This window comes from Oncorhynchus nerka, linkage group LG2, assembly GCF_034236695.1.
Source record: "Oncorhynchus nerka isolate Pitt River linkage group LG2, Oner_Uvic_2.0, whole genome shotgun sequence".
NCBI classification, from domain to species: domain Eukaryota; kingdom Metazoa; phylum Chordata; class Actinopteri; order Salmoniformes; family Salmonidae; genus Oncorhynchus; species Oncorhynchus nerka.
In genome coordinates, this window is record NC_088397.1 from 74,574,491 (window position 1) to 74,600,026 (window position 25,536).

The 25,536-nt window shown below is 43.1% G+C and overlaps 1 protein-coding gene across 1 annotated transcript in view; it reads left to right on the forward strand.

Annotated features, from left to right (window-relative positions):
- LOC115142449 (receptor-type tyrosine-protein phosphatase gamma-like) overlaps positions 1 to 25,536 on the forward strand; it is a 241,688-nt gene that overhangs the window by 113,817 nt on the left and 102,335 nt on the right. Inside the window, exon 4 of the mRNA XM_065002572.1 lies at positions 19,212 to 19,360. Within this exon, the coding sequence (XP_064858644.1) occupies positions 19,212 to 19,360 (149 nt within the window). The remainder of the gene's footprint in view (positions 1 to 19,211; positions 19,361 to 25,536) is intronic.

Sequence of the window (25,536 nt, forward strand, 5' to 3'; positions counted from 1 at the left end):
TTTACTGTGAAATTATTGCTAATGAACCCTTTCCATGGTATCACAACGAATACAGTGAAATACACAGGAATTAAACTATATACAGGGTGTACCATTACTAGATCATTGTGCAGACGTACAAGGTATTTGAGGTAGAGTAGATAAACATGAAGGCAGGGTAAAGTGACTAGTCATCAGGACAGATAATAATAAGAGTAAATAAAGAACAGAGTAGCAGCAGTAAATTATTTTGTGTGAAGTGTGTGTGTGTGTGTGTGTGTGTGTGTGTGTGTGTGTGTGTGTGTGTGTGTGTGTGTGTGTGAGGGTGTATATGGTGTGTATATATAGTCAGTGCAGATAGTTAGGGTACCACTATTTAGCAGTCTTATGGCTTGAGGGTAGAAGCTGTCTCGGAGCCAGTTGAGAGCTGATGCCCCTGTACCATTTGCTGGACGGTAGCAGAGTGAACAGTCTATGGCTTGGGTGGTGGAAGTCTTTGGCAATTGTTCAGCCTTCCTCTGATATAGAGGGAGCTCGGCCCCAGTGATGTACTGTACTGTCTGCATCACCCTCTGTAGCGCTTTGTGGTCAAGGGTGGTGCATTTGCCATACCAAGCGGCCAGTCAAGAACTTTTTGAGGATCCAAGGGCTCATGCCAAATCTTTTCAGCCTCCTGAGGGGGAAGAGGTGCTGCCGTGTCCTCTTTACAACTATGCGCGTATGTGTGGACCATGGTAAGCCCTTAGTGATGTGGACTCCAATGAACTTGAAGCTCTCGACCTGCTCCAGAACAGTTTGAATAATGCAACACGGCATGTAGAACTGTTTTAACTGTTCATTACCTATCGGGCTGCCGAGTGGCACAGCGGTCTAAAGGCACTGCATCTTACTGCTAGAGGCGTCACTACAGACCCTGGTTTGATTCCAGGATGAATCACAACCGGCCGTGATTTGGAGTCCCATAGGGCGGCAAAACTATGTCCATAGAGGCCAGAACACTTTTACAATGCAAGACAATATCAGTAGCTTCCAGCTTTAATTGTAGACTAACCTTCCTTGTTAGCGTACAGCTGAATTACCTACCCATGAAATCAGCTAAAGGAAGCTCATTAACTCAATGCATGCACACACTCCTATTGAATAATATGCATTCACCGGCATTGGGAATAGACCTAGGCTACATCTGGATTTACCCAGTTTATCATTCAAATTAATTATGACCATTGTTATTTTGGAGTTAAGTTGGTAAAAGCTACGTAAAATTGATTGTATAATTGATGAATTATTGCATACATGGGTGTCTAAAAAAACTTTTAAATGTAGTGATATAACTCTGTCTGGATCAAGTGCCATTCTGTGACTTTTTTTGTTGTTGGATTGTTTTGGTATTGAGTATTGTGATGGTATTGAGTACCGTGATGGTATTGAGTACCGTGATGGTATTGTGATGGTATTGAGTACCGTGATGGTATTGAGTATTGTGATGGTATTGAGTACCGTGATGGTATTGAGTACCGTGATGGAATTGAGTATTGTGATGGTATTGAGTATTGTGATGGTATTGAGTATTGCGATGGTATTGAGTATCGTGATGATATTGAGTATTGTGATGGTATTGAGTATCGTGATAGTATTGAGTATCATGATGGTATTGAGTATTGTGATACTAATTCTGGTATTTGTATCAAAGTAAGAATTATGGTATCGTGGCAACACTACTCTCATCTCCTCTTCTGTGTGCATCTGCATGTGTCTCATGGCATGTGTATGCATGTTTGGTTGACTATGAGACTGTCCATAGCAGGGGGATCAGTTTTCAGCTGTGTGGTTGTATGTTTATAGTGTGCTTGAAGGAGCTTGTGAAAATCTCCTGGATCTGGGGCCTTTTCACAAACCCTAGCCTGGTAGACATGTACAGCCATCTCTCTCTCTCACACTCTCTTTCCCCTCATTCATACTGTCCATCTCTTCCACTGTCTTTTGTCCTGTCTACCTTTCTCTTTTTCTGTCATTTTCCTCCCACCTCTCTCCAGCCCTCCCTCCCTCCCATGACACTGCTTGTTTCCACAGCTCTGTTTTTGTACAGTCACTCTGGGTTTGTTTGTCCTCATGCTCCTCTCCTCTCCTCTCCTCTCCTCAGTTGGCTTTGTTAATAAAAGAAGCCTTGCTGTAGCTGTATCTTTTCTAGAGGGCCCAGCTAGGCTTAATCCACCTATAACAGTCAGGGGGATCAGGGGCCTAATCTGGCTAATAATATCAGCTGGAGAGATGTTCAAGAGTTTTGGATTCATTGAAACATGCACAGAGCACACTCACTTAGCTACCACGCCTCGGACAGAGAGGGGAAATGTCAGAGTTGTTCACATACGATGGAGTTCCGTGGCCTGTATTCATAAAGCGTCTCAGTGTGGGAGGAGTGCTGTTCTAGGATCACGACCCCCCCTGTCCATATCATCTTTTTCATTATGATCTAAAAGGCATAACTAATCCTAGATCAGCACATCACTCTTCGAATACAGGCCCATATGTTGTGTGACGGGAAACTAGAAATCCAGCATCAGTGTTTAGTGTTTACACCACACACGGCCAAAGCCTTTACTTATAATTACATTTCCCAACTCCTGAAAGGGGAATTCTTCAACAAGACTTCAACAAGACTTCAAAGCAAACTGCAAAGTCATGTTTTGTCTCTAAAATGTGCAAGTTCTCTTGCTTGCCTCATCATGATGAAAAAATAGTTGTCAACCGTTAATTCTAATTAAACTGTGTTTGATAATGTATTTAAATGTAGAAAGCCCAGGGAAGGCTGTAGCTAGCAAGCTAGTCCAAGCCCTTTGATCAAACATGGATATCTCCCTGACAGAGCATGTTTACTGGAGGTTGCAGAGGTTAATTGATGGCTTAATTGTATATTTATTAAGGATCCCCATTAGTTCCTGCCAAGGCAGCAGCTACTCCTCCTGGGGTCCAGCAACATTTGTTTTTCTTTATTTAACTAGGTAAGTCAGTTAAGAAAAATTCTTATTTTCAATGACGGCCTAGGAACAGTGGGTTAGCTGCCTATCCAGGGGCAGAACGACAGACTTGTACCTTGTCGGCTCAGGGATTTGAACTTGCAACCTTCCGTTTACTAGCCCAACGCTCTAACCACTAGGCTACCCTGCCGCCCCCAACATTAAGGCAGTTATATACCATTTAAAATATGACATGACATTACATTTCATTATGTACCCAATACATTTAGTGTGTTCCCTCAGGCCACTACTCCACTATCACATATTTACAATACAACATGCATGTGTACGTGTGTGTACAATGTCTTATTACATTTTACATTTAAGTCATTTAGCAGACGCTCTTATCCAGAGCGACTTACAAATTGGTGCTTTCACCTTATGACATCCAGTGGAACAGCCACTTACTTTTTATCATGTGTGTCTGTGCCTGTGTGTGTGTCTCCATAGTCCCCACTGTTAAATAAGGTGTATTTTTATCTGATGCGACAAAACTAGAGCCTGTGTGCCCTGCCTTGTTGTTAGTGTTTTTAGAAAGGCTGAGCAGCGCTTTATTATGGATAGACTTCTCCTCATCTTAGCTACTGTTTTATCAGTATGTTTTGAGCATGACAGTTTTGGAAATATTTTAGGACTAATTTATTCCTTGCCACCCATTCTGAAACTAACTGCACCTTTTTGTTAAGTGTTGCAGTGATTTCACTCGCTGTAGTAACTGACGTGTATAGTGTTGACTCATCTGCGTACATAGATGCACTGGTTTTACTCAAGGCCAGTGGCATGTCATTCGTAAAGATTGAAAAAAGTAAGGGGCCTAGACAGCTGCCCTGGGAAATTCCTTATTGTAGCTGGATTATGTTGGAGAACTCTGTGTTCTGTAAGACAGTTAACTCTTTATCCACAATATGGCAGGGGCTTTAAAGTCTTAACACATGTTTTTCCATCAGCAGACTATGATCGATAATGTCAAAAGCCGAACTGAAGTCCTACATTTCTCTCAGCCAATCATCAGTAATTTGTGTATGTGTGGTGCTTGTTGAATGTCAAATCAAATTATATTAGTCACATGCGCCGAATACAACAGGGCACCTTACAGTGAAATGCTTACTTATGAGCCCTTAACCGACAGTGCAGTTTATAAAATATGGATAAGATTAAGAGATAAAAGTAACAAGTAATTAAAGAGCAGCAGTAAAAAATTATATATACAGGGGGGTGCAGGTACAGAGTCAATGTGTGGGGGCACTGGTTAGTTGAGGTAGCATGTACATGTAGGTAGAGTTAATTAAAGTGACTATGCATAGATGACAACAGAGAGTGACAGTGGTGGGGAGGGGGAGGGTCAATGCGAATAGTCTGGGTAGCCATTTGACTCGATTTTCAGGAGGAGTCTTATGGCTTTGGGGTAGAAGCTGTTTAGAAGCCTCTTGGACCTAGACTTGGCGCTCCGGTACCACTTGCCGTGTGGTAGCAGAGAGAACAGTCTATGACTAGGGTGGCTGGAGTCTTTGACAATTTTTAGGGCCTCTGACACCGCCTAGTATAGAGGTCCTGGACGGCAGGAAGCTTGGCCCCAGTGATGTACTGGGCCGTTCGCGCTACCTTCTTTAGAGCCTTGCGTTCGGAGGCCGAGTAGTTGCCATACCAGGCAGTGATGCTCTCGATGGTGCAGCTGTAGAACCTTTTGAGGATCTGAGGACCCATGCCAAATCTTTTCTGTCTCCTGAGGGGGAATAGGTTTTGTCGTGCCCGCTTCATGACTGTCATGGTGTGCTTGGACCATGTTAGTTTGTTGGTGATGTGAATTTGAAGCTTTCAACCTGCTCCACTGAAGCCCTGTCGATGAGAATTGGGGCGTGCTCGGTCCTCTTTTTCCTGTACTCCACAATCATCTCCTTTGCCATGATCACGTTGAGGGAGAGGTTGTTGCCCTGGCACCACACGGCCAGGTCTCTGACCTCCTCCCTATAGGCTGTCTCGTTGTTGTCGGTGATCAGGCCTACCACTGTTGTGTCATCGGCAAATGTTATGATGGTGTTGGAGACGTGCCTGGCCGTGCAGTCATGAGTGAACAGGGAGTACAGGAAGGGGCTGAGCACGCACCACTGAGGGGCCCCTGTGTTGAGGATCAGAATGGCGGATATGTTGTTATCTACCCTTACCATCTCGGGGCGGCCCCTCAGGAAGTCCAGGATCCAGTTGCAGAGGGAGGTGTTTAATCCCAGTGTCCTTAGCTTATTGATGAGCTTTGAGAGCACGATGGTGTTGAACACTGAGCTGGAGTCAATGAATAGCATTCTCACATAGGTGTTCCTTTTGTCCAGGTGGGAAAGGGCCGTGTGGACTGCAATAGAGACTGCATCATCTGTGGATTTGTTGGGGCAGTATGCAAATTGGAGTGGGTCTAGGGTTTCTGGGATAATGATGTTGATGTGAGCCATGACCAGCCTTTCATGGCTACGGACGTGAGTGCTACGGTTTGGTAGTTATTTAGGCAGGTTACCTTAGTGTTCTTGGGCACAGGCACTATGATAGTCTGCTTAAAACATGTTGGTATTACAGACTCAGACAGGGAGAGGTTGAAAATGTCAGTGAAGACATTTGCTAGTTGGTCAGCGCATGCTCGCAGTCCTGGTAATTTGTCTGGCCCTGCGGCCTTGTGAATGTTTCTGTCTAAAGGTCTTGCTCACATCAGCTCTGGAGAGCGTGATCACACAGTCTTCTGGTACAGCTGGTGCTCTCATGCATATTTCAGTGTTATTTACCTCGAAGCAAGCATAGAAGTAGGTTAGCTCGTCCGGTAGGCTTGTGTCACTGGGCAGCTCTCGGGTGTGCTTCCCTTTGTAGTCTTTAATGGTTTGCAGGCCCTGCCACATCCGACGAGTGTCAGAGCCGGTGTCGTACGCCTCAATCTTAGTCCTGTATTGATGCTTTGCCTGTTTGATGGTTCGTCGGAGGCCTTAGCGTGATTTCTTATAAGCTTCCGGGTTTGAGTCCGCTCCTTGAAAGCAGCTGCTGTAGCCTTTAGCTCAGTGTGGATGCCGATACCGATACTGATTATTGCAGGATCAAAAAAAGCCGATACTGATTAATCGGACGATTTTTATATATATGTATATATATTTGTACTAATGACAATTACAACAATACTGAATGAACACTTTTATTTTAACTTAACCTGTTGCTACTACCCTCTACTTTTTTGAACATTTTGTTAAAAATCGCGCAACATTTCAGCGCCCTGCTACTCATGCCAGGAATATAGTACGTTCATATGGTTAGAATGTGTGGATAGGAAACCCTCGGACGTTTTTAAAACTGGTTAAATCACGACTGTGGCTATTACATAACGTGCGTTACATCGGAAAGCGCAGGAAAACCTGATCACAGAAAATGGAAATAAATATCCTTGCGCCACTTCCAGCAATTGTTAACAGTGAGCCGAATTAGATAAGACCGAGCATTCAACTCCCACAGCATCCCCATGTTGTCTAGAGTCTTGTGAATTGAATCATCTTTGATTCTTGGTTGAACCGAAAGAGGGGCACGACTTACCTCCGGTCTCCGCCCAGATCATTCCGGAAGAGCTCTCTCCTGAAATTTTTTCCAAGACGACAGCTAATGATATTTACATCGCCTACGGATGATTTTTATCGCTTATTAACGTTTACTAATACCTAAAGTAGCATTACAAACGTATTTCGAAGTGTTTTGTGAAAGTTTATCGTCTACTTTTTGAATTTTAAAAAATGACGTTACGTTGTGAAATCGCTGTTTTTTTTTCGTTTATCACACAGTCTACATATAACGATATCTTGGCTTTATATGGCCCGATTTAATCGAAATAAAGACCCAATAGTGTTTATGGGACATCTAGGAGTGCCAACAAAGAAGATGGTGAAAGGTAATGACTGTTTTCTATTTTATTGTGCGGTTTGTGTAACGCCGAAATGCTAATTATTTTGTTTACGTCCCCTGCTGTGCTTTTCTGTTGTAGTGTATTGGTGCATGCTATCAGATAATAGCTTCTCATGCTGTCGCCGAAAAGCATTTTAAAAATCTGACTTGTTGCCTGGATTCACAACGAGTGTAGCTTTAATTTGATACCCTGCATGTGTATTTTAATGAACTTTTGAGTTTTAACTAATACTATTAGCATTTAGCGTAGCGCATTTGCATTTCCAGAGCTCTAGTTGGGACGCAAGCGTCCCAAGTAGAGGCAAGAGGTTAATGTAATACATAAAAAAAATGTTTAAGCTAACGTTTGAGTTCCTTGCTCAGAACATGAGAACAAATAAAAGCTGGTAGTTCCTTTTAACATGAGTCTTCAATATTCCCAGTTAAGAAGTATTAGGATGTAGTTATTATAGGAATTATAGGACTATTTCTCTCTATACCATTTGTATTTCATATACCTTTGACTATTGGATGTTCTTATAGGCACTATAGTATTGCCAGTCTCGGGAGTTGATAGGCTTGAAGTCATAAACAGCGCTGTGCTTCAAGCATTGCGAAGAGCTGCTGGCAACGCAGATCACTGGGGTCGGGGCCTGTTCCCGAGGGAGCCGTATATTCTTCGCCTCGGGCTCGTCAGAGTCGTGAAAGAAGAAAAAGGATTCTGCTTGTCTGTGGTGAGTAATCGCAGTCCTGATGTCTAGAAGTTATTTTCGGTCATAAGAGACGGTAGCGGCAACATTATGTACAAAAATAGTAAAAAATAAGTTACGAACAACGCAGATCAACGAACAATAAAACACAATAGGTTGGGGGCACGTAAAATGCCTGCCTTTTGCTTCGGCGCCATCCTTCCCTATAATCATGCTGAAAGTCTGTTGTCAATTTGTTTACAGTAAAAAAGAAGAAACTATACTACTACATTGTATCTGGTCAAACACCATTTTTTCCAAACGTTTACTAACAGGCTGATTAGTCAGCTATGTGAATATATGGCAAATAGGAGTGGCAATATCGTCCTCTATTATCCTCAGTCATTTTGCAACCGGACCCCTGTGACTTGTCATTGTTGATACACACAATTCTTTTACTTCTTCCACACTCACTTATGGAATTCAAAATGACAATGCTTATCTTTCATAATTTGATCAGTTATACTTGGATGTGTAGTGTTGCTGGCATACCTAAGTTTTCTAATCTTGCCAATGAAAAAAATCATTAAAGTAAAATGGCAATATCAATCGGTTTTGTGATGAATGAGCCATCTGATTCAATGAATGATGGAGCTGAGTTTGCCTTTTTTGCCAAATATTTCATTTCAAATCAAATCAAATCAAATGTTATTTGTCACATACACATGGTTAGCAGATGTTAATGCGAGTGTAGCGAAATGCTTGTGCTTCTAGTTCCGACAATGCAGTGATAACCAACAAGTAATCTAACTAACAATTCCAAAACTACTGTCTTATACACAGTGTAAGGGGATAAAGAATATGTACATAAGGATATATGAATGAGTGATGGTACAGAGCAGCATACAGTAGATGGTATCGAGTACAGTATATACATATGAGATGAGAATGTAGACAAAGTAAACAAAGTGGCATAGTTAAAGTGGCTAGTGATACATGTATTTCATTCATGTGTTCCAAAGCTTTTAATATCATTCTTTGTCATTTTTCTTTGTTTCATAGTATAGTTTCTTATTCTTTTTCAGTCACATGATTTCTCAATATTCAGTACGTTTTGCCAATCGGTTGTGCAGCCAGAATAATTAGCCATTCCTTTTGCCTCATCCCTCTGAACCATACATGTATTCAATCCACGGGAATTTAACTCTTTTTACAGTCATTTAACTAGAATAAGCAATTTCATAAATGTGTCAAGTGCAGCATATGGTTGCTCCTCATTACACACCACAGACCAACAAATATTATTTACATCAACAACATAGGAATCATTACAAAAGTTATTGTATGACCTCTTATACACTATATTAGACCCAGCCTTTTGAAATGTGATTTTCCTAGATATGGCTACACTACTGTGATCACTACATCCTATGGATGTGGATACTGCTTTCAAGCTAATTTCTGCAGCATTAGTAATGATGTAATTAATACATGTTGATTATTTCATTCCTGTGCTGTTTGTAACTACCCTGGTAGGTTGACTAATAACCTGAAGCAGATTGCAAGCACTAGTTTAGTTTGAAGCTTTTTCTTGAGTGGGCAGCTTGATGAAAGTCAATATTTAAATCACCCAGAAAATATACCTCTCTGTTGATATCACATACCTTATCAAGCATTTCACACATATTATCCAGATACTGACTGTTAGCACTTGGTGGTCTATAGCAGCTTCCCACTAGAATGGGCTTTAGGTGAGGCAGATGAACCTGTAGCTATGTTACTTCAACATGATTTAACATGAGATCCTCTCTAAGCTTAACAGGAATGTGGTTCTGAATATAAACAACAACACCTCCACCTTTGGCATTTCTATCTTTTCTGTAGATGGTATAACCATGTATTGCTACCACTGTATCATCAAAGGTATTATCTAAGTGAGTTTCAGATTATGAATGTCATCTGTTACTAGCAAATTATTGATTTCATGAACCTTTTTCTTAAGCTGTTAATGTGGGCTATTTTTAGCACTGTTCTGGGATGCTTGATTGTTTTCATTGCTTTACTGGGAAGTTTAGCATAAATAGACTTTCTCATGTTATTCATGTTATTGCACGGTGAGCTGTACACATCGGTAGGGATTAACTGAGCTGGGCTTGGGTCATTGATAAGTCATTGTCTCAACGCAGCCTTATAATGCTGTGAAAGGATCCAGGAACCCAAATTATTTTGGTGGATCCCATCATCCTTATAAAACAAGCTTTGTTTCCAGAAGGTGTCAAAATGGTCAAAAAAATTATACACACACTGAGCTGCAATAGTTTCGTAGCCAGTTATGGAGGGATAAAAGTCTGCTGAAATGTTCAATGCCATGATTTAGACAGGGCCCGATATTATGGGGTGTTTGTTGGTGTCAAACAGAGACCAAATCAGTGCTTTAAAATCCATGAGAGATATAAATATTCCTGATAGATATAAATATTCCTGATGCAGGTTTAAGATGTTTGGGAGCAGCTTAGTGATGTCCTGTACTCGTGATCCTGAATAGCACAACGTTTTTGCTCCAGGGACTTTTCTCACCATTGAACTTCCCAATACAATGGCCAGAGAAGAGGATGGAGAAATCCGCCCATTCCTACTCCTCACACAATTCGCTGAAACTTTTTCACGGGCCCACAAGAAGCAGGATAGCATTCGCCCGCTGCTCCCGGAGATAGGTCCAGATTATCGCCAGGAGAGGTAAAGGAGCCCAACTCGACGACGAAGCCACTGCTGGAGTCAGTGTAGTTGGAGTCAGCTGAGCCGTCACAGACACAGGCAATCCCAACGACGAAGGCGCAGGTAGATCAGGCACCAGTGCAAGGAAGCTATTCCTTAGGTCAATCTGCTCCAAACCTCTCACAGACACTACAGTCTGCTTTGCGGCATGTCACTGCCTTCGGTTTCCGTGACTTGTGACATGGTACCAGCGCTGATTGAAACAATCCTCTTGCTGTTCTCCGTCTACTCCACTACAAGATGGAGAAGACTTCCTTGGCAGGCCAGTTCCAGGTAGCACAGGCCATTCGGATAGGGACAGATGACAAGGCGGGGACACATCCATCAGGCCTGAGCAGCGTCCAGCAACAGGAGTTGAGAAAGTTCCAAGGATAGATCCAAGGATAGTTCCAAGGATAGCCACCTCATTCCTGTAATCCCTGGCAAGCAAACAATTGCCGCATTGGAACTCTGGATTGTCAATATTGTCACAGACAAGAGCTTTTACAGCGCTGGAAAAGTTGGTTAGCTATTCCAGGCGAATCATGCTCCATTGAAACCTTGCTAGCTACATAGCTAGCTATCTGGCTAGTCGGTAGCAAGTGTTAACACAAACACTTATGAACAAAATAAAATGAATCAAAAAAAGAAATTGGAAACAACAAACCGAAAAAACAGGTCGAGGCTCAGGAGGTTTCCAAGTTCGTGAAAGGAGTGCATGGAGAAGGGAGTGCATGGAGAAAGGAGTGCATGAAGAAAGGAGTGCATGAAGAAAGGAGTGCATGAAGAAAGGAGTGCATGGAGAAAGGAGTGCATGGAGAAAGGAGTGCATGGAGAAAGGAGTGCATGGAGAAAGGAGTGCATGAAGGAAGGAGTGCATGGAGAAAGGAGTGCATGAAGGAAGGAGTGCATGGAGAAAGGAGTGCATGGAGAAAGGAGTGCATGAAGGAAGGAGTGCATGGAGAAAGGAGTGCATGGAGAAAGGAGTGCATGGAGAAAGGAGTGCATGGAGAAAGGAGCGCATGGAGAAAGGAGCGCATGGAGGAAGGAGCGCATGGAGGAAGGAGCGCATGGAGAATGGAGCGCATGGAGGAAATTACATTGTGGGGAGGTCATAGAGCAGTGCCCTTTATGATGCTGGAACAATCTCAATTTGTCACTGTGAGTGGTCAAAGATTTCACGTTCAACTGAGGGTTTCTAGTTGAAGAGTTGAGCAGTACTTTGAGATCATAAAACACCAAACTTTCTGAGCATTTCATCTTCAAAGTGCCATGACTGTCATAATGACCATATGGATATTCATCAGTAGAATAGCTGGGCCTCGAGGAGTACCAATAGCCACCAGTCTAATAAAGCCATTGAACTAGAAAAGCCTGTTCTCGTTGGACCCCCCTTCGTGCCGATGTCATTTGGATGTGTTCATGAAGGTCTTAGGTAACATTAGAATACGAAATGTAAATATTTCAAGGAACATAATTGCATTATCATTAGTTTGTTTTAAGTAAAGCCGTAAACTGAATGTACAATGTTAAATACATGTTGTTTATGGAGTGCCTTTATTACAAATATGAAACCAAAGCATTGGAAAACAATAAAATCTTATTTTTATAATGACAAAACCAATACAAATACCTATGGAGAAAATATCAGTATAGGCGCCAAGTGTGCTTGTGAATGGTGAAAATCAACACAAAGCAATAATAGCATTTATAATGAATATACGTGTCGATATAACAACGGTCAATAATAATCTATTGTCAGTTATTGGACACATTATTTGTGGCCTCTCTCGTGCTTTTATGGTGTAAGTTTTCAAGCAACAGTTTGATCTCATTTAGTTGTTATCCCGTCGCCATAAATCTGTCACTTTCACTTGATTGCATCACTTTACATTTGAGTCATTTAGCAGACACTCTTATACAGAGTGACTTACATTTAGTGCATTCATCTTGGTAGGACAACCACATCACAGGCATAGAAAGTACATTTTTCCTCAATAACATAGCTGTAAGTAGAGTCAGAGCTATAAGGGGGGATCGAAGTTAGGAGGAGGATTATTTAAGATACTGTTTGAAGAGGTAGGGTTTCAGATGTTTTCAGAAGATGGGCAGGGACTCTGCCGTCCTAGCTTCAGAGGGAAAGTGGTTCCACCATTGGGGTGCCAGGACAGAGAAGAGCTTGGACTGGGCTGAGCGGGAGGGCCAAGAGACCTGAGGTGGCTCAGGTTGGGGGTAGGGTTTGACCATACCCTGAAGTTATGGAGGAGTGGGGTAACACTAGAGAACTTGGGAAGGTTGAAAACCAGACGGGTGGATTCTGGATAAGTTGCAGGGGTTTGATGGAACAAGCAGGGAGCAAAGCAGGGAGCAAAGCCAACAACGATTTGCAGAAGTCCAGACGGGACTACTGGATTAGGACCTGTACCTCTTCCTGTGTGTGGTAGGGTCGTACTCTACGGATGTTGTAGAACATGAACCTGCAGGAGCGGGTCAATACTTTGCTGTTTTCAGAGAACGACAGGGTGTTGTCCAGGGTCATGCCAAGGTTCTTTGTGCTCTAGAAGGGTGACACTGGAGTTGTCAACCGTGATGGAGAGGTCTTTGAGCGGGCAGGCCTTCCCAGGGAGGAAGAGCAGTTCTGTCTTGTGAAGGTTGAGCTTGAGGTGGTGAAAGGGGTCAAGGCGTAGGGTAGTTCTGTGTGACAGACTAGTGGACTCAATAGGCTGAGTGAATGAGTAGCGGATGATGTCAACCTTTTTTTAATGTGGTTGACAAAGTCGTCCGCAGAGAAGGAGGAGGAAGGGGGAGGGGTGGATAATTAAGGAAGGAGGAGAAGGTGGAAAACAGTTTCCTGCGGTTAGAGGCACAAGCTTGAAATTTAGAGTGGTAGAAAGTGGCTTTAGCAACGGATACAGAGGAAGAGAAAATAGAGAGGAGGGAGTGAAAGGATGATAGGTCCTCAAGAAGTGTTGTTTTCCTTCATTTCACTCAGGTGCCCGCAGCCCTGTTCTGTAAGCTCGCAATGAGTCATTCAGCCACAGAGAAGGAGAGGAGGGCTTAGCCGGCCGGGAGGAAATGGCAGAGAGTAGGGTCGAAGAGGCAGAATCATGAGAAGGATTTAGCGGAAGGGAGAGATGATAGGATAGAAGAGGAGAAAGTAGTGCGAGAGAGAGTGAAGATTGCGATGGTGCATGACCATCTGGCTAGGAGCTGAGGGGCTGAGGTTGGAGGAAAAGGAGACATAAAAGGAAACAAAGTAGTGGTCAGATACTTGGAGGGGGGTCGCAGTGAGATAAGTAGGCGAGCCGCTTCTAGTAAGGATGAGGTCAAGCGTTTTGCCTGCCTTGTGAGTTGGAGGGGATTGGGAAAGAGTGAGGTCAAAAAAGACAAGGAGGGGAAAGAGAGTTGGAAAGAAGTTAATCAAAGGCAAACTTCAGGAGGTTGAAGTCGCCAAGTACGAAGGGCGGTGAGCCATCATCAGGAAATGAACTCATAAAGGTGTCAAGCTCATTGAGGAACTCTCCAAGAGCACTTGGTAGGCTATAGATGACAGTAATGTTAACCTTGGGTGGACAAGTGACAGTGACAGCATGTAATTCAAATGAGGAGATGGACAGTTGGGAGAAAAGAGAAAATCTCCACTTAGGAGAAATGAGTAGACCTGTGCCACTACTGCGATGAACAGATGCTCTCGGACTATGAGAGACAACATAGTCAGATGAAGAAAGAGAACTGGAGTACCAGTGTTCTCTGGGGTGATCCATGTCTCCGTCCGGGGCAGAAAGTCAAGGGGCAGCATAGCCTGGGATGAACTCAGGGTTCTTGACTGCAGATCGGCAGTTCCAAACGCTGTCAGAGACCCAGAATTCCACATGAGTTGTGCGCGCAGGGTACACTAAATTAGAAGGGTTGCAGCCAAGGGGCCGGGAGCGTCTGTAAAACATATAGGGAGAGGTGCGAACTGGTATAGAAAACACACACATAGTTGACAAAGCTACAAAAGAGCAAAATAACTAGTTAAGATACTCAAGTGAGAGAGTGGTGTGAGCCTCGGCAGAACAACTCCGCCGAACGGTCTTTGTTTTGGCCACGGTCTTTGTTTTGGCCACAGTCTTTGTTTTGGCCACGGTCTTTGTTTTGGCCACGGTCTTTGTTTCTGCAACAGTCTTTGTTTTGGCCACGGTCTTTGTTTTGGCCACGGTCTTTGTTTTGGCCGCGGTCTTTGTTTTGGCCACAGTCTTTGTTTTGGCCACGGTCTTTGTTTTGGCCACAGTCTTTGTTTTGGCCACGGTCTTTGTTTCTGCAACAGTCTTTGTTTTTGCCACGGTCTTTGTTTTGGCCACGGTCTTTGTTTTGGCCACAGTCTTTGTTTTGGCCACGATCTTTGTTTTGCGACAGAACTGCCACTGACACGACCGCCACAGCTGCCACTGAGAAACCAGGGGAGACTGAATAACTAGCAATCATTGCTAATTGCCTAGCAGAGGTGGAGAGCACACATCCCTGTACTAATTGCTGATTGCCTAGCAGAGGTGGAGAGCACACATCCCTGTACTAATTGCTGATTGCCTAGGAGAGATGAGATCACCCCCCCCCCAAAAATACAGCCACTGATTACCAAAAACAAGTCACAAATCGCCCTGCCCCTTGATCGTGATTGATGTGTCAATAACTATCTGCAAATTATGAGCAGTCAGCAGTTCACACACCAAGTAGGCTACTGGGAAAACAGGCAGCATTTAGCAAGCACTCCTGGAGATAAACAGGCCGCACTTAGCTAGCACTCCTGGAGATAAACAGGCAGCACTTAGCTAGCACTCCTGGAGATATCAGGAGTCCTCTAGCTATGGAATTAATCACTTCCCACAACAATTTGCTTGCAGCTGAAACTGGTGTCATGGGTTCTGTTCTGAGGGCAGTTTCTCCTCCCTGTGGGCTGTGCACAATTTGGCTTGCAGCTGAAACTGGTGTCATGGGTTCTGTTCTGAGGGCAGTTTCTCCTCCCTGTGGGCTGTGCACAATTTGGCTTGCGCAACGGCTCACATGGAATCTTTGCTGCTGCCTTGGCCCTCATATACAGTGCATTCGGAAAGTATTCAGACCCTTTGACTTTTTCTACATTTTGTTACATTACAGTCAGATTCTAAAATGGATTCAGTGGACTGATATAGGGTACACCGTGTTGAGATTATAATTACAATAGATGAATACAATAGAATAGCCCACCCTGCACTTCATTCACAATTGGTGGTTACATAATTATGCATTGTTTGCTTCCTCTTGCTCAACTCACCCATTCTCCCCCATCATACTATATTTAATTTATTTAATGTGTTGTTATATGTGGGAAATTAGTTTTTGTATAGTCTATGTTCCGTTTCGAGGCAATTATCAGGGTGATTATCAACTGGGAACGACACATTCAACTATTGAGAGAAGGAGCGGAGTAGGCCAATCTGTTGGGAGAAGGAGCGGAGTAGGCCAATCTGTTGGGAGAAGGAGTGGAGTAGGCCAATCTGTTGGGAGAAGGAGCGGAGTAGGCCAATCTGTTGGGAGAAGGAGCGGAGTAGGCCAATCTGTTGGGAGAAGGAGCGGAGTAGGCCAATCTGTTGGGAGAAGGAGCGGAGTAGGCCAATCTGTTGGGAGAAGGAGCGGAGTAGGCCAATCTGTTGGGAGAAGGAGTGGAGTAGGCCAATCTGTTGGGAGAAGGAGCGGAGTAGGCCAATCTGTTGGGAGAAGGAGCGGAGTAGGCCAATCTGTTGGGAGAAGGAGTGGAGTAGGCCAATCTGTTGGGAGAAGGAGTGGAGTAGGCCAATCTGTTGGGAGAAGGAGTGGAGTAGGCCAATCTGTTGGGAGAAGGAGCGGAGTAGGCCAATCTGTTGGGAGAAGGAGTGGAGTAGGGCAATCTGTTGGGAGAAGGAGCGGAGTAGGCCAATCTGTTGGGAGAAGGAGTGGAGTAGGCCAATCTGTTGGGAGAAGGAGTGGAGTAGGCCAATCTGTTGGGAGAAGGAGTGGAGTAGGCCAATCTGTTGGGAGAAGGAGCGGAGTAGGCCAATCTGTTGGGAGAAGGAGCGGAGTAGGCCAATCTGTTGGGAGAAGGAGCGGAGTAGGCCAATCTGTTGGGAGAAGGAGCGGAGTAGGCCAATCTGTTGGGAGAAGGAGCGGAGTAGGCCAATCTGTTGGGAGAAGGAGCGGAGTAGGCCAATCTGTTGGGAGAAGGAGCGGAGTAGGCCAATCTGTTGGGAGAAGGAGCGGAGTAGGCCAATCTGTTGGGAGAAGGAGCGGAGTAGGCCAATCTGTTGGGAGAAGGAGTGGAGTAGGCCAATCTGTTGGGAAAAGAGGCAGCAGGGAAAAACATTCATAAAATGACATGCCATCCTAAAACTGGTTATACCTCCAGTTCTTTTTGTGATATTAAGATGTTATATAGACTTATTTAGGAAAAGTCAAGAATGAGGGGGATATGACCTTATAACTGGAGAGTAATTAAACATTTGAAATGTGTTGTTAGTCATTATGATGATGTCTATCTTTCTATTGTTAATATACAGAATCACTAAGAAATCCATTCATATTTGGTTTAGGAAGGCCATAAAAAAACATGATTACAAGACAATGTATTTCAAAAGAACAGAATAGCATGTTTTGAGTTGTATTTATCTGTGCTTTAGTAGCCAAGGCTACGGCTGTGTCATGCCAATGAAATGAAGGTGTTCATTTAGCAGATATAACAGGCCCTGCACCTACCACAGTCCACATATATTTTACAGTAAGAATATTATGGGATATAACAGAAGAAAATAGAAAGGATATTTATCCCATGTCTATTGCTGATTGTTACCAGTACCCTACTCACATGAGGAACATGCAGGGAGCCACCGTTATTCTGGGATAAATTATATTTTGAAACAGAGACCATCCCTGCAATTTGTGGAGTTGTCATTAGAAACCTTAGAATCTGCTCTTTCTGATAGGGTATAGCAATCACATGTCTGGCCTGCATGGACCTCTGTGGGATGATATGGAAGAAGTACTATTTGATCTCCTTTCCCTTCTTTGTCAATGCACACTGCGCTGGTCATCTGTCACTATTTGACAATTGATAATATTGTCACCCATCAGACTACTTTAGTCCACATATATTATTATTGTTATTATTTTATGTGTGAAAATAGTTCCAATGTAGTTTAGGTGTCATTTGGACGGGCCAGCTGGGCAGGCAACTGTTGTCTTACAGTCAGAAAATACACTATTGTATTATTTGACTAGTTCAAGTTGAAGTTTTATTAGTTGTACTGTATGTACGGGATAGACATTGTATACATCGTCTAATGAAATGCTTATTTGCAGATTCCATCTCGACAATGCAACAATAATAAAAGATAAGAATAGGAACATAAAGTAAATGGCTCAGTATAATATATAAATATTTTTTTGCATAAGTATAATATAGGAAGGGACAATTTATTGTACAATATTTACATGTGTTTTGGGGATGGGGGCAGTGTATAAACTGATCAGTATAATAAGGGTTTTGTAGCAGAAGTTTTGAGGTGTGGGTGTGTCCATGAGTTTCTGAGTGTCTGTGTGCATAAGTGAGTACATGTGTGCTAAGGTGCAGAGAATCAGAGCAGGTGGACAGTGCAGTTCAAGCATTCAGCAGTCTGATAGCTTGTAAATAGAAAGTGTTTCTGAGCCTGTTAGTATCAGACCTCATGCCTCGATACCGTCTGCCCGACGTTAAAGGAGAGAACAGCTTGTGGCTGTAGTGTGTGTGGTCCTTGATTATGCTGCGTGCCTTCCTCAGGTACTGTTTCGAGTAGATCTCCTGGATGGGTAGGAACACGATCCTTAGTGATGTACTGGGCTGTCTTCAACACCCTCTGAAGGGCCTTGAGGTCATGGACGGAGTTGCTCCGTACCAGGCTGTGATGCAACCAGTCAGGATGCGCTCGATGGTGCAGTGGTAGTATTTGGAGAGGACTGCCGAATTTCTTCAGCCACCTTAGTATTTGCAGTCTATGCGCTTTTGGATCATTCAATACATTTTCTGACTGATTACAATTGACATTTGGTGTCCTGGGGTTTCTTATGACCTATTTTAACATAATAAAGGCATTCATTTAGCATTTTATTGTTTATTATGGAATATTTACACAATTGAAATATCAACAGCATGACCGTCATGGCCATTGTAGTAGTTATGGAATTTCAAGTATTAACTGAGAGATCTGTGAATTAGCATGTCATCAGGGACTTTTTAGGCCAATGATGACAGCAAAGAAGAAAGCTGTTATTTGTCCCACTCCCAGAGTCCCCAAGCTTCCAAAAGGCATCAGTAGAAAAATACTTTAATTTAGGAGTAAATTAAACAGGATGTTCAGGTATGCACCCAAGTTAAGTCAAGTCGAATATATATCAAGTGCATTTTACATTGGTCTCAGTCATAACGGTTCTCAACAAAACCAGAATGGACAGAGGCACATTCTCAGAGAAAAGGTAAGTCACAGATTGACGTAAGACACTTTCCAGATAACTAATGAAGTTATCCCTCCCCTTACTGACTATCTCTTATCTGCTTTCCCTCTCGTCTTATCTTCTACCCTTATCTTCATTTGATCCTCTTTCTCTCCTCCCCACTCATCTATCTATCTATCTATCTATCTATCTATCTATCTATCTATCTATCTATCTATCTATCTATCTATCTATCTATCTATCTATCTATCTATCTATCTATCTATCTATCTATCTGATGAAAGCAGATGAAGGCCGAATTGTTATGCTTTTGATTGACAAAAAAATAGTGAGAGTCGCGCTTGTTTCTCAACTAATATTCCCTATGCTCATTTGTATTCACTTTCCCATCTCTCCCCAGTGGCTGTGCTGCTGAAGGATGACTACTTTGTACGGGGGGCAGGACTGCCTGGACGCTTCAAGGCGGAGAAGATTGAGTTCCATTGGGGTCAGAGTAACGGATCAGCAGGGTCAGAACACAGCATCAACGACAGGAAGTTCCCTGTGGAGGTAAGATTGGTTGGCCACAGAGGACAGGGGGTGTAGGGGTTAGATAATATGGACACAGAGGATAGGGGGTGTAGGGGTTAGATCATATGGACACAGATGATAGGGGGTGTAGGGGTTAGATCATATGGACACAGATGATAGGGGTCTGTAGGGGTTAGATAATATGGACACAGAGGATAGGGGTGTAGGGGTTAAATCATATGGACACAGAGGATAGGGGGCTGTATGGGTTAGATCATATGGACACAGATGATAGGGGGTGTAGGGGTTAAATCATATGGACACAGAGGATAGGGGCTATATGGGTTAGATCATATGGACACAGAGGATAGGGGGTGTAGGGGTTAGATCATATGGACACAGAGGATGTGGCTGTAGGGGTTATATCAGATGGACACAGAGGATAGGGGGCTGTAGGGTTTAAATCATATCGACACAGAGGATAGGGGGCTGTAGGGGTTATATCATATGGACACAGAGGATAGGGGGCTGTAGGGTTTAAATCATATCGACACAGAGGATAGGGGGTGTAGGGGTTAAATCATATGGACACAGAGGATAGGGGGCTGTAGGGGTTAAATAATATGGACACAGAGGATATGGGGTGTAGGGGTTAGATCATATGGACACAGAGGATAGGGGGTGTATGGGTTAGATCATATGGACACAGAGGATAGGGGGTGTAGGGGTTAGATCATATGGACACAGAGGATAGGGGGTGTAGGGGTTAGATCATATGGACACAGAGGATAGGGGGCGAGACTGAGGGTGTTTATGGTTGAGACTGATACACTGATCCCAAAAGAGAAGGATGTGTCAGTGCAGGCTGTGAACCTAGAGTACAGGAGGTTACTGCAACTCAACGGGGTGAGTATAACCATGTCGGCCTCATGCTCAGTGGATGAACGTAATTGTCTTATTTGAGAGATGTGCAAAAAGAGAGTGACAGAAAGACTGTGACCATTATGGAGAAAGCAAGAGAGAGACACACATTGATTGCCTATTGTGGCTGTCCTTTGCGATGCAGATACATTCTCACCCTGATGGCAGATTAATCATTCAGACTGAGTCGGGAGTCAGAAGTGGAGAGACACTTTCAGCATGTCAACACAGTGAACTTTCCAGCACCTAAAGCACTTAACTTTGCGCTACCATTATGTCTGTTGAATCAGCTACCTGTTTTTGAATCCTTTGCATACAAGTGAAATAGAAGTGGAGAGCTCTCCATGTGCTGCTTTTCTCTCCCATGTCTCATAGACCTGGGAATTCTTTCTTTCTAGCCTAGCACTGTTCTTATAAAGCCTTCCCTCTGGCAGTCAGGGCCCATATTCATTAAGCTTCTCACATAAAACCTTCCTTCCTTGTCTGTCTTTGTAGCGCTAGCTCTTTTCTTAGAGAGCTTTTCTTCCCTACAGGTTTCTGATTCTGAATGCTTGTATAATTACGATCACCATTTTGTCTCCTCACATCTTTCTGTGACCAATGAACCGTTAAAGGGCACTGGATGGATGATATGCAGCCATTCTAATTGAAAGCAGTGCTCAGTATGGCTCAGTTGATAGAGCATGGCACTTGCAATACCAGGGCTGTGGGTTTGATTCCCACATGGGGCCAGTATGAACAAAGTATGAAAATACACACTCAGGTCTCACTCAAGTTTATTTTCTCAATAACACATAGTTTTTATAGATTTTTTTTCTTTCTATTATCGTAAGTGTTACCTTTTTTTATTTCTTCAATCGCATCTTCATTCAAATCATTTTGATTTTGAAGTCGCTCTGGATAAGAGTGTGTTCTAAATGACTCAACTCTAAATGCATTAGCTGTTGTACATATGGCTGCATTTGATAGTGCTGCCGTTACCTGTCGGTGGTGGTAATTACGGATGTGTAATTCACTTTGATGAAAGGTTTGTCTGGTTAGTGGGTAGTTAAGGGGGAGGAAGGAAAGGCAGCAGGAGAAGAGAAGGTAAAGGGATTTATTGCTATTCATTTCTGATCAAATATTTGACTGGTTACAGGATCCTAGACGTTTGACGCTAGTTCCTATTTCACAGTATGGTCGTTTTCAAGCAAGGGGGAAGGCCGATGACATCACGACTTCCCGTCAAACTCTACTCCTTGCAGTTTGCAGTTGTGTCAAAAAACACTATTTTGCGCAGTTGTGTCTAAAAACACTATTTTGCTCAAAACATATTTTTTGTTCCCCTTTAGTGTGTGTACTTTACTGTATTTCTAGTGGGTGAGGCTAAGGCTTAAGGGGATGTGAGAGATGCTGAATGGGTGTAAACAAAGGAAAAGGCCATTTTCTTCTACTTGTCTAACACATTTATCAACTGCAGCATAACTTTCCCATGTTTCCTCCAACTACAGTGATATACAAATTTGAAGCTCTGAGGCTGTACTTTTATAAAAGGTGTATTTTTATTTTTTTAATCTGGTCACATACAGTGCCATCTAAAAGTATTTACACTCCTTGACTTTTCCCACATTTTGATGTTGCATCCTGCATTTAAAAGTGATTAAATTGAGATTTTTTGGGGTCACTGGCCTACACAAAATACCCCATAATATCAAAGTGGAATTATGTTTTTTGAAATGTTTACAAATTAATGAAAATGAAAACCTTAAATGTCTTGAGTCAATAAGTAGTATACCCCAGGATAAGAAAAAGTATACCCCAGGATAAGTATACCTCAGGATAAGTATACCTCAGGATAAGAATAAACAGATTGGAGCTAAGCACAGACAAAATCCTAGATGAAAATCTAGTTCAGTCTGCTATCCATCAGACTTTGGGAGAAGAATTCACCTTTCAACAGGACAATAACCTAAAACACAAGGCCAAATATACTCTGGAGTTGCTTACCAAGAAAACAGTGAATGTTCCTGAGTGGCCGAGTTACAGTTTTGACTTAAATCTACTTGAAAATATATGGCAAGACCTGAAAATGGTTGTCTAGCAATGATCAACAACCAATTTGACAGAGCTTGAAGAATTTTTTTAATAATAATGGGAAAATGTTGCACAATCCAGGTGTGGAAAGCTCTTACAGACTTACCCAGAAATAATCTGTAATTGTTGCCAATGGTGCTTCTACACTGAACAAAAATATAAAAACAACATGTAATGTGTTGGTCCCATGTTTTATGAGCTGAAATAAAAGATCACAGAAATGTTCCATATGCACAAAAAATATATTTCTCTCAAATTTTATGGACAAATTAGTTTACATACCTGTTAGTGAGCATTTCTCCTTTACCAAGATTATCCATCCATCTGACAGGTGTGGCATATCAAGAAGCTGATTAAACAGCATGATCATTACACAGGTGCACGTGCTGGGGACAATAAAAGGCCACTCTAAAATGTGCAGTTTTGTCACACGACACAATGCCACAGATGCCTCAAGTTTTGAGGGGCATGCAATTGGCATGCTGACTGCAGGAATGTCCACCAGAGCTGTTGCCAGAGAATTTCATGTTCATTTCACTACCATAAGTCACTTACAATGTTGTTCTAGAGAATTTGGCAGTACCAACTTTCATGAATAAAAATGATTTGTTTGAAAATGCAACTGGGGCCATTACACCTTCAAAATGATTCGGCAATCATCATTTATTTGAAAAACACAATTTCCTTCATCACGTGTTCTAATAAGGAAAGTTGGACAGAGAAATCCACTCCTGTCGAACGGATAGAATGTTGTCCATCTTTAGAACATTTTCCTGTATCTGCCGTTTCCATGACGCGTCCCAATGACGGGATCAATGGAAACCTGTCTATAGTGTGTAGTATGTTTCATTTGAAATAGACATGACGTGTGCGTGCGGTTGTGTGTCCGTGTGTAAACATTTTGAGGAATAAGAGTTAAAAGGTAAAGAAACCTTCATAAAACCTGACATCCTTTAGGATTGTTACCAGTCACTCTTCTCTATGGCCGTGTCCCAATATGTGTATATAGTTTGGCTTACCCCTAACAAACTTTGATTTTCCATTCATAAGTCCACTATATGATTTGCCAAACATCACTATCTATTTTCATATCATATGAATGTTCAGTCTTTACCACAAATAAACTGTATCAGCCATATATATCACCTAGTAGTCTTTCTTAGATTCACTTGAGAACAGAACTTCAGATAGTTAACTTCAACGAATGATTACTGTTTCCTTTCTCAGAAAAGGGGCTGCAATTTTTCCTGTGCACTTCTTGCTGCTTACTTGTCCTCCATTTTATCAAGTGTGCTCGCTCACCGGCCTCCCTCTGAGCTGTAGACTGATGGAGCCTCCCCAACACAATGTCACTAATAAAAACAATGGCTTAGGGAGGGAATGGGTGGGTGATTCATCCCACTGTTGTGCCCCATTGGACACGGAACAAAGAACCCAGATAAAATAAAGTCTAAAGAAACCATATGTTTGAATGTAGATGCTCTGAAGAGCCCTCGTGTGTGGGTGTGGGTGTGTGTCGGTGGGTGGGGATGAGTGTGTATGTGCTAGATAACTTCTGGCTTTGTATCTTGTAGCTTCACAATGCACACACCTAGGGGACATATTTGTGTATGAGGATTTAACTTCAAACTCACTCACCTCAAAGTCTTGACTTTATGCTGTAGCAGATCAGGGGGATAACTTTGTGAAGTGAGAGTATTTACAGACTGAGCTCATTCAGTGTCTCATTGCAATGATAAATGGATGGGAAATGGAAGTGTGTGTGTGTGTGTGTGTGTGTGTGTGTGTGTGTGTGTGTGTGTGTGTGTGTGTGTGTGTGTGTGTGTGTGTGTGTGTGTGTGTGTGTGTGACCGGTCTTCCTCTAGAAGTTGTCCTGTTTAGCATGGAACACTCAGCCCAGATAGGGCTGGCTGGGGTTCTGGCCGCTAAATCTAACCCTAAACCAGGACTGGTTGTATGGGGTTCTGGCAGCAGGGATTGAGGTCCTGTTTAGCATGGAACACTCAGCCCAGATAGGGCTGGCTGGGGTTCTGGCCGCTAAATCTAACCCTAAACCAGGACTGGCTGTATGGGGTTCTGGCAGCAGGGATTGAGGTCCTGTTTAGCATGGAACACTCGGCCCAGATAGGGCTGGCTGGGGTTCTGGCAGCTAAATATAACCCTAAACCAGGACTGGCTGTATGGGGTTCTGGCAGCAGGGATTGAGGTCCTGTTTAGCATGGAACACTCGGCCCAGATAGGGCTGGCTGGGGTTCTGGCAGCTAAATCTAACCCTAAACCAGGACTAGCTGTATGGGGTTCTGGCAGCAGGGATCGAGGTCCTGTTTAGCATGGAACACTCGGCCCAGATAGGGCTGGCTGGCGTTCTGGCAGCATGGATTGAGATGCAGTAAGTGACACCATGGGGAAATTACCCCTGACCTCTGGCACACAGAAAGGAAGAGAGGAAGTGCAATAGCAGTGGAATAAAGAGGAGAAACCTGCCTGCGGAAGCCTCACACTCTGGATAAAGCACAGACACACACACACACACACTGAAGTGAATTGAGTAGGAAAGCATTACTTTTTCAAAGGACTGTTACAAAATCCCAAGACTCCTTCCACTCTCTATCAAGCACTCAAGATTGTCATCTGATGAATGTTCAGTCTTTCCCACAAATAAACGGTATCTAAAAGCTTTGAGCCATTCACTGTTTGACAGTCAGTCAAATGGCATATTTGTCATTCAATGGAAAATGGTCATTTTCATCATACATTTTTTTATGTTTGAGAATTGATAGATTGAATTCGGTCTGTAATACACAGTAAGTACAAGCCTGTTAACATACAAGCCTGTTAACCCTCGCAAGGCTGCCGGCCCAGATGGTATCTCTAGCCACGCCTTCAGAGCCCTCATGTGCAGACCAGCTAGCTGTTGTGGTCTCTGACATTTTCTCTCTCTAGCTCCGGCTGTTATCCCCACCATCATCCTGTGCCCAAGAAAGGAAAATTATCTGAACTGAATGACTACTGACCTGTAGCATTCACTTCCATCATCATGAAGTGCTTCAAGAGGCTAATCAAAGACCACATAACCTCATCCATCCCCGACACACTCAATCCTCTCCAATTCGCCTACTGCCCTGACAGATCCACGGGCGATGCAATCGCCATTGCACTGCACACTGCCCTCACCCACCTGGCCTACAGGAATGCATACAGGATGTGAGGATGCTGTTTGA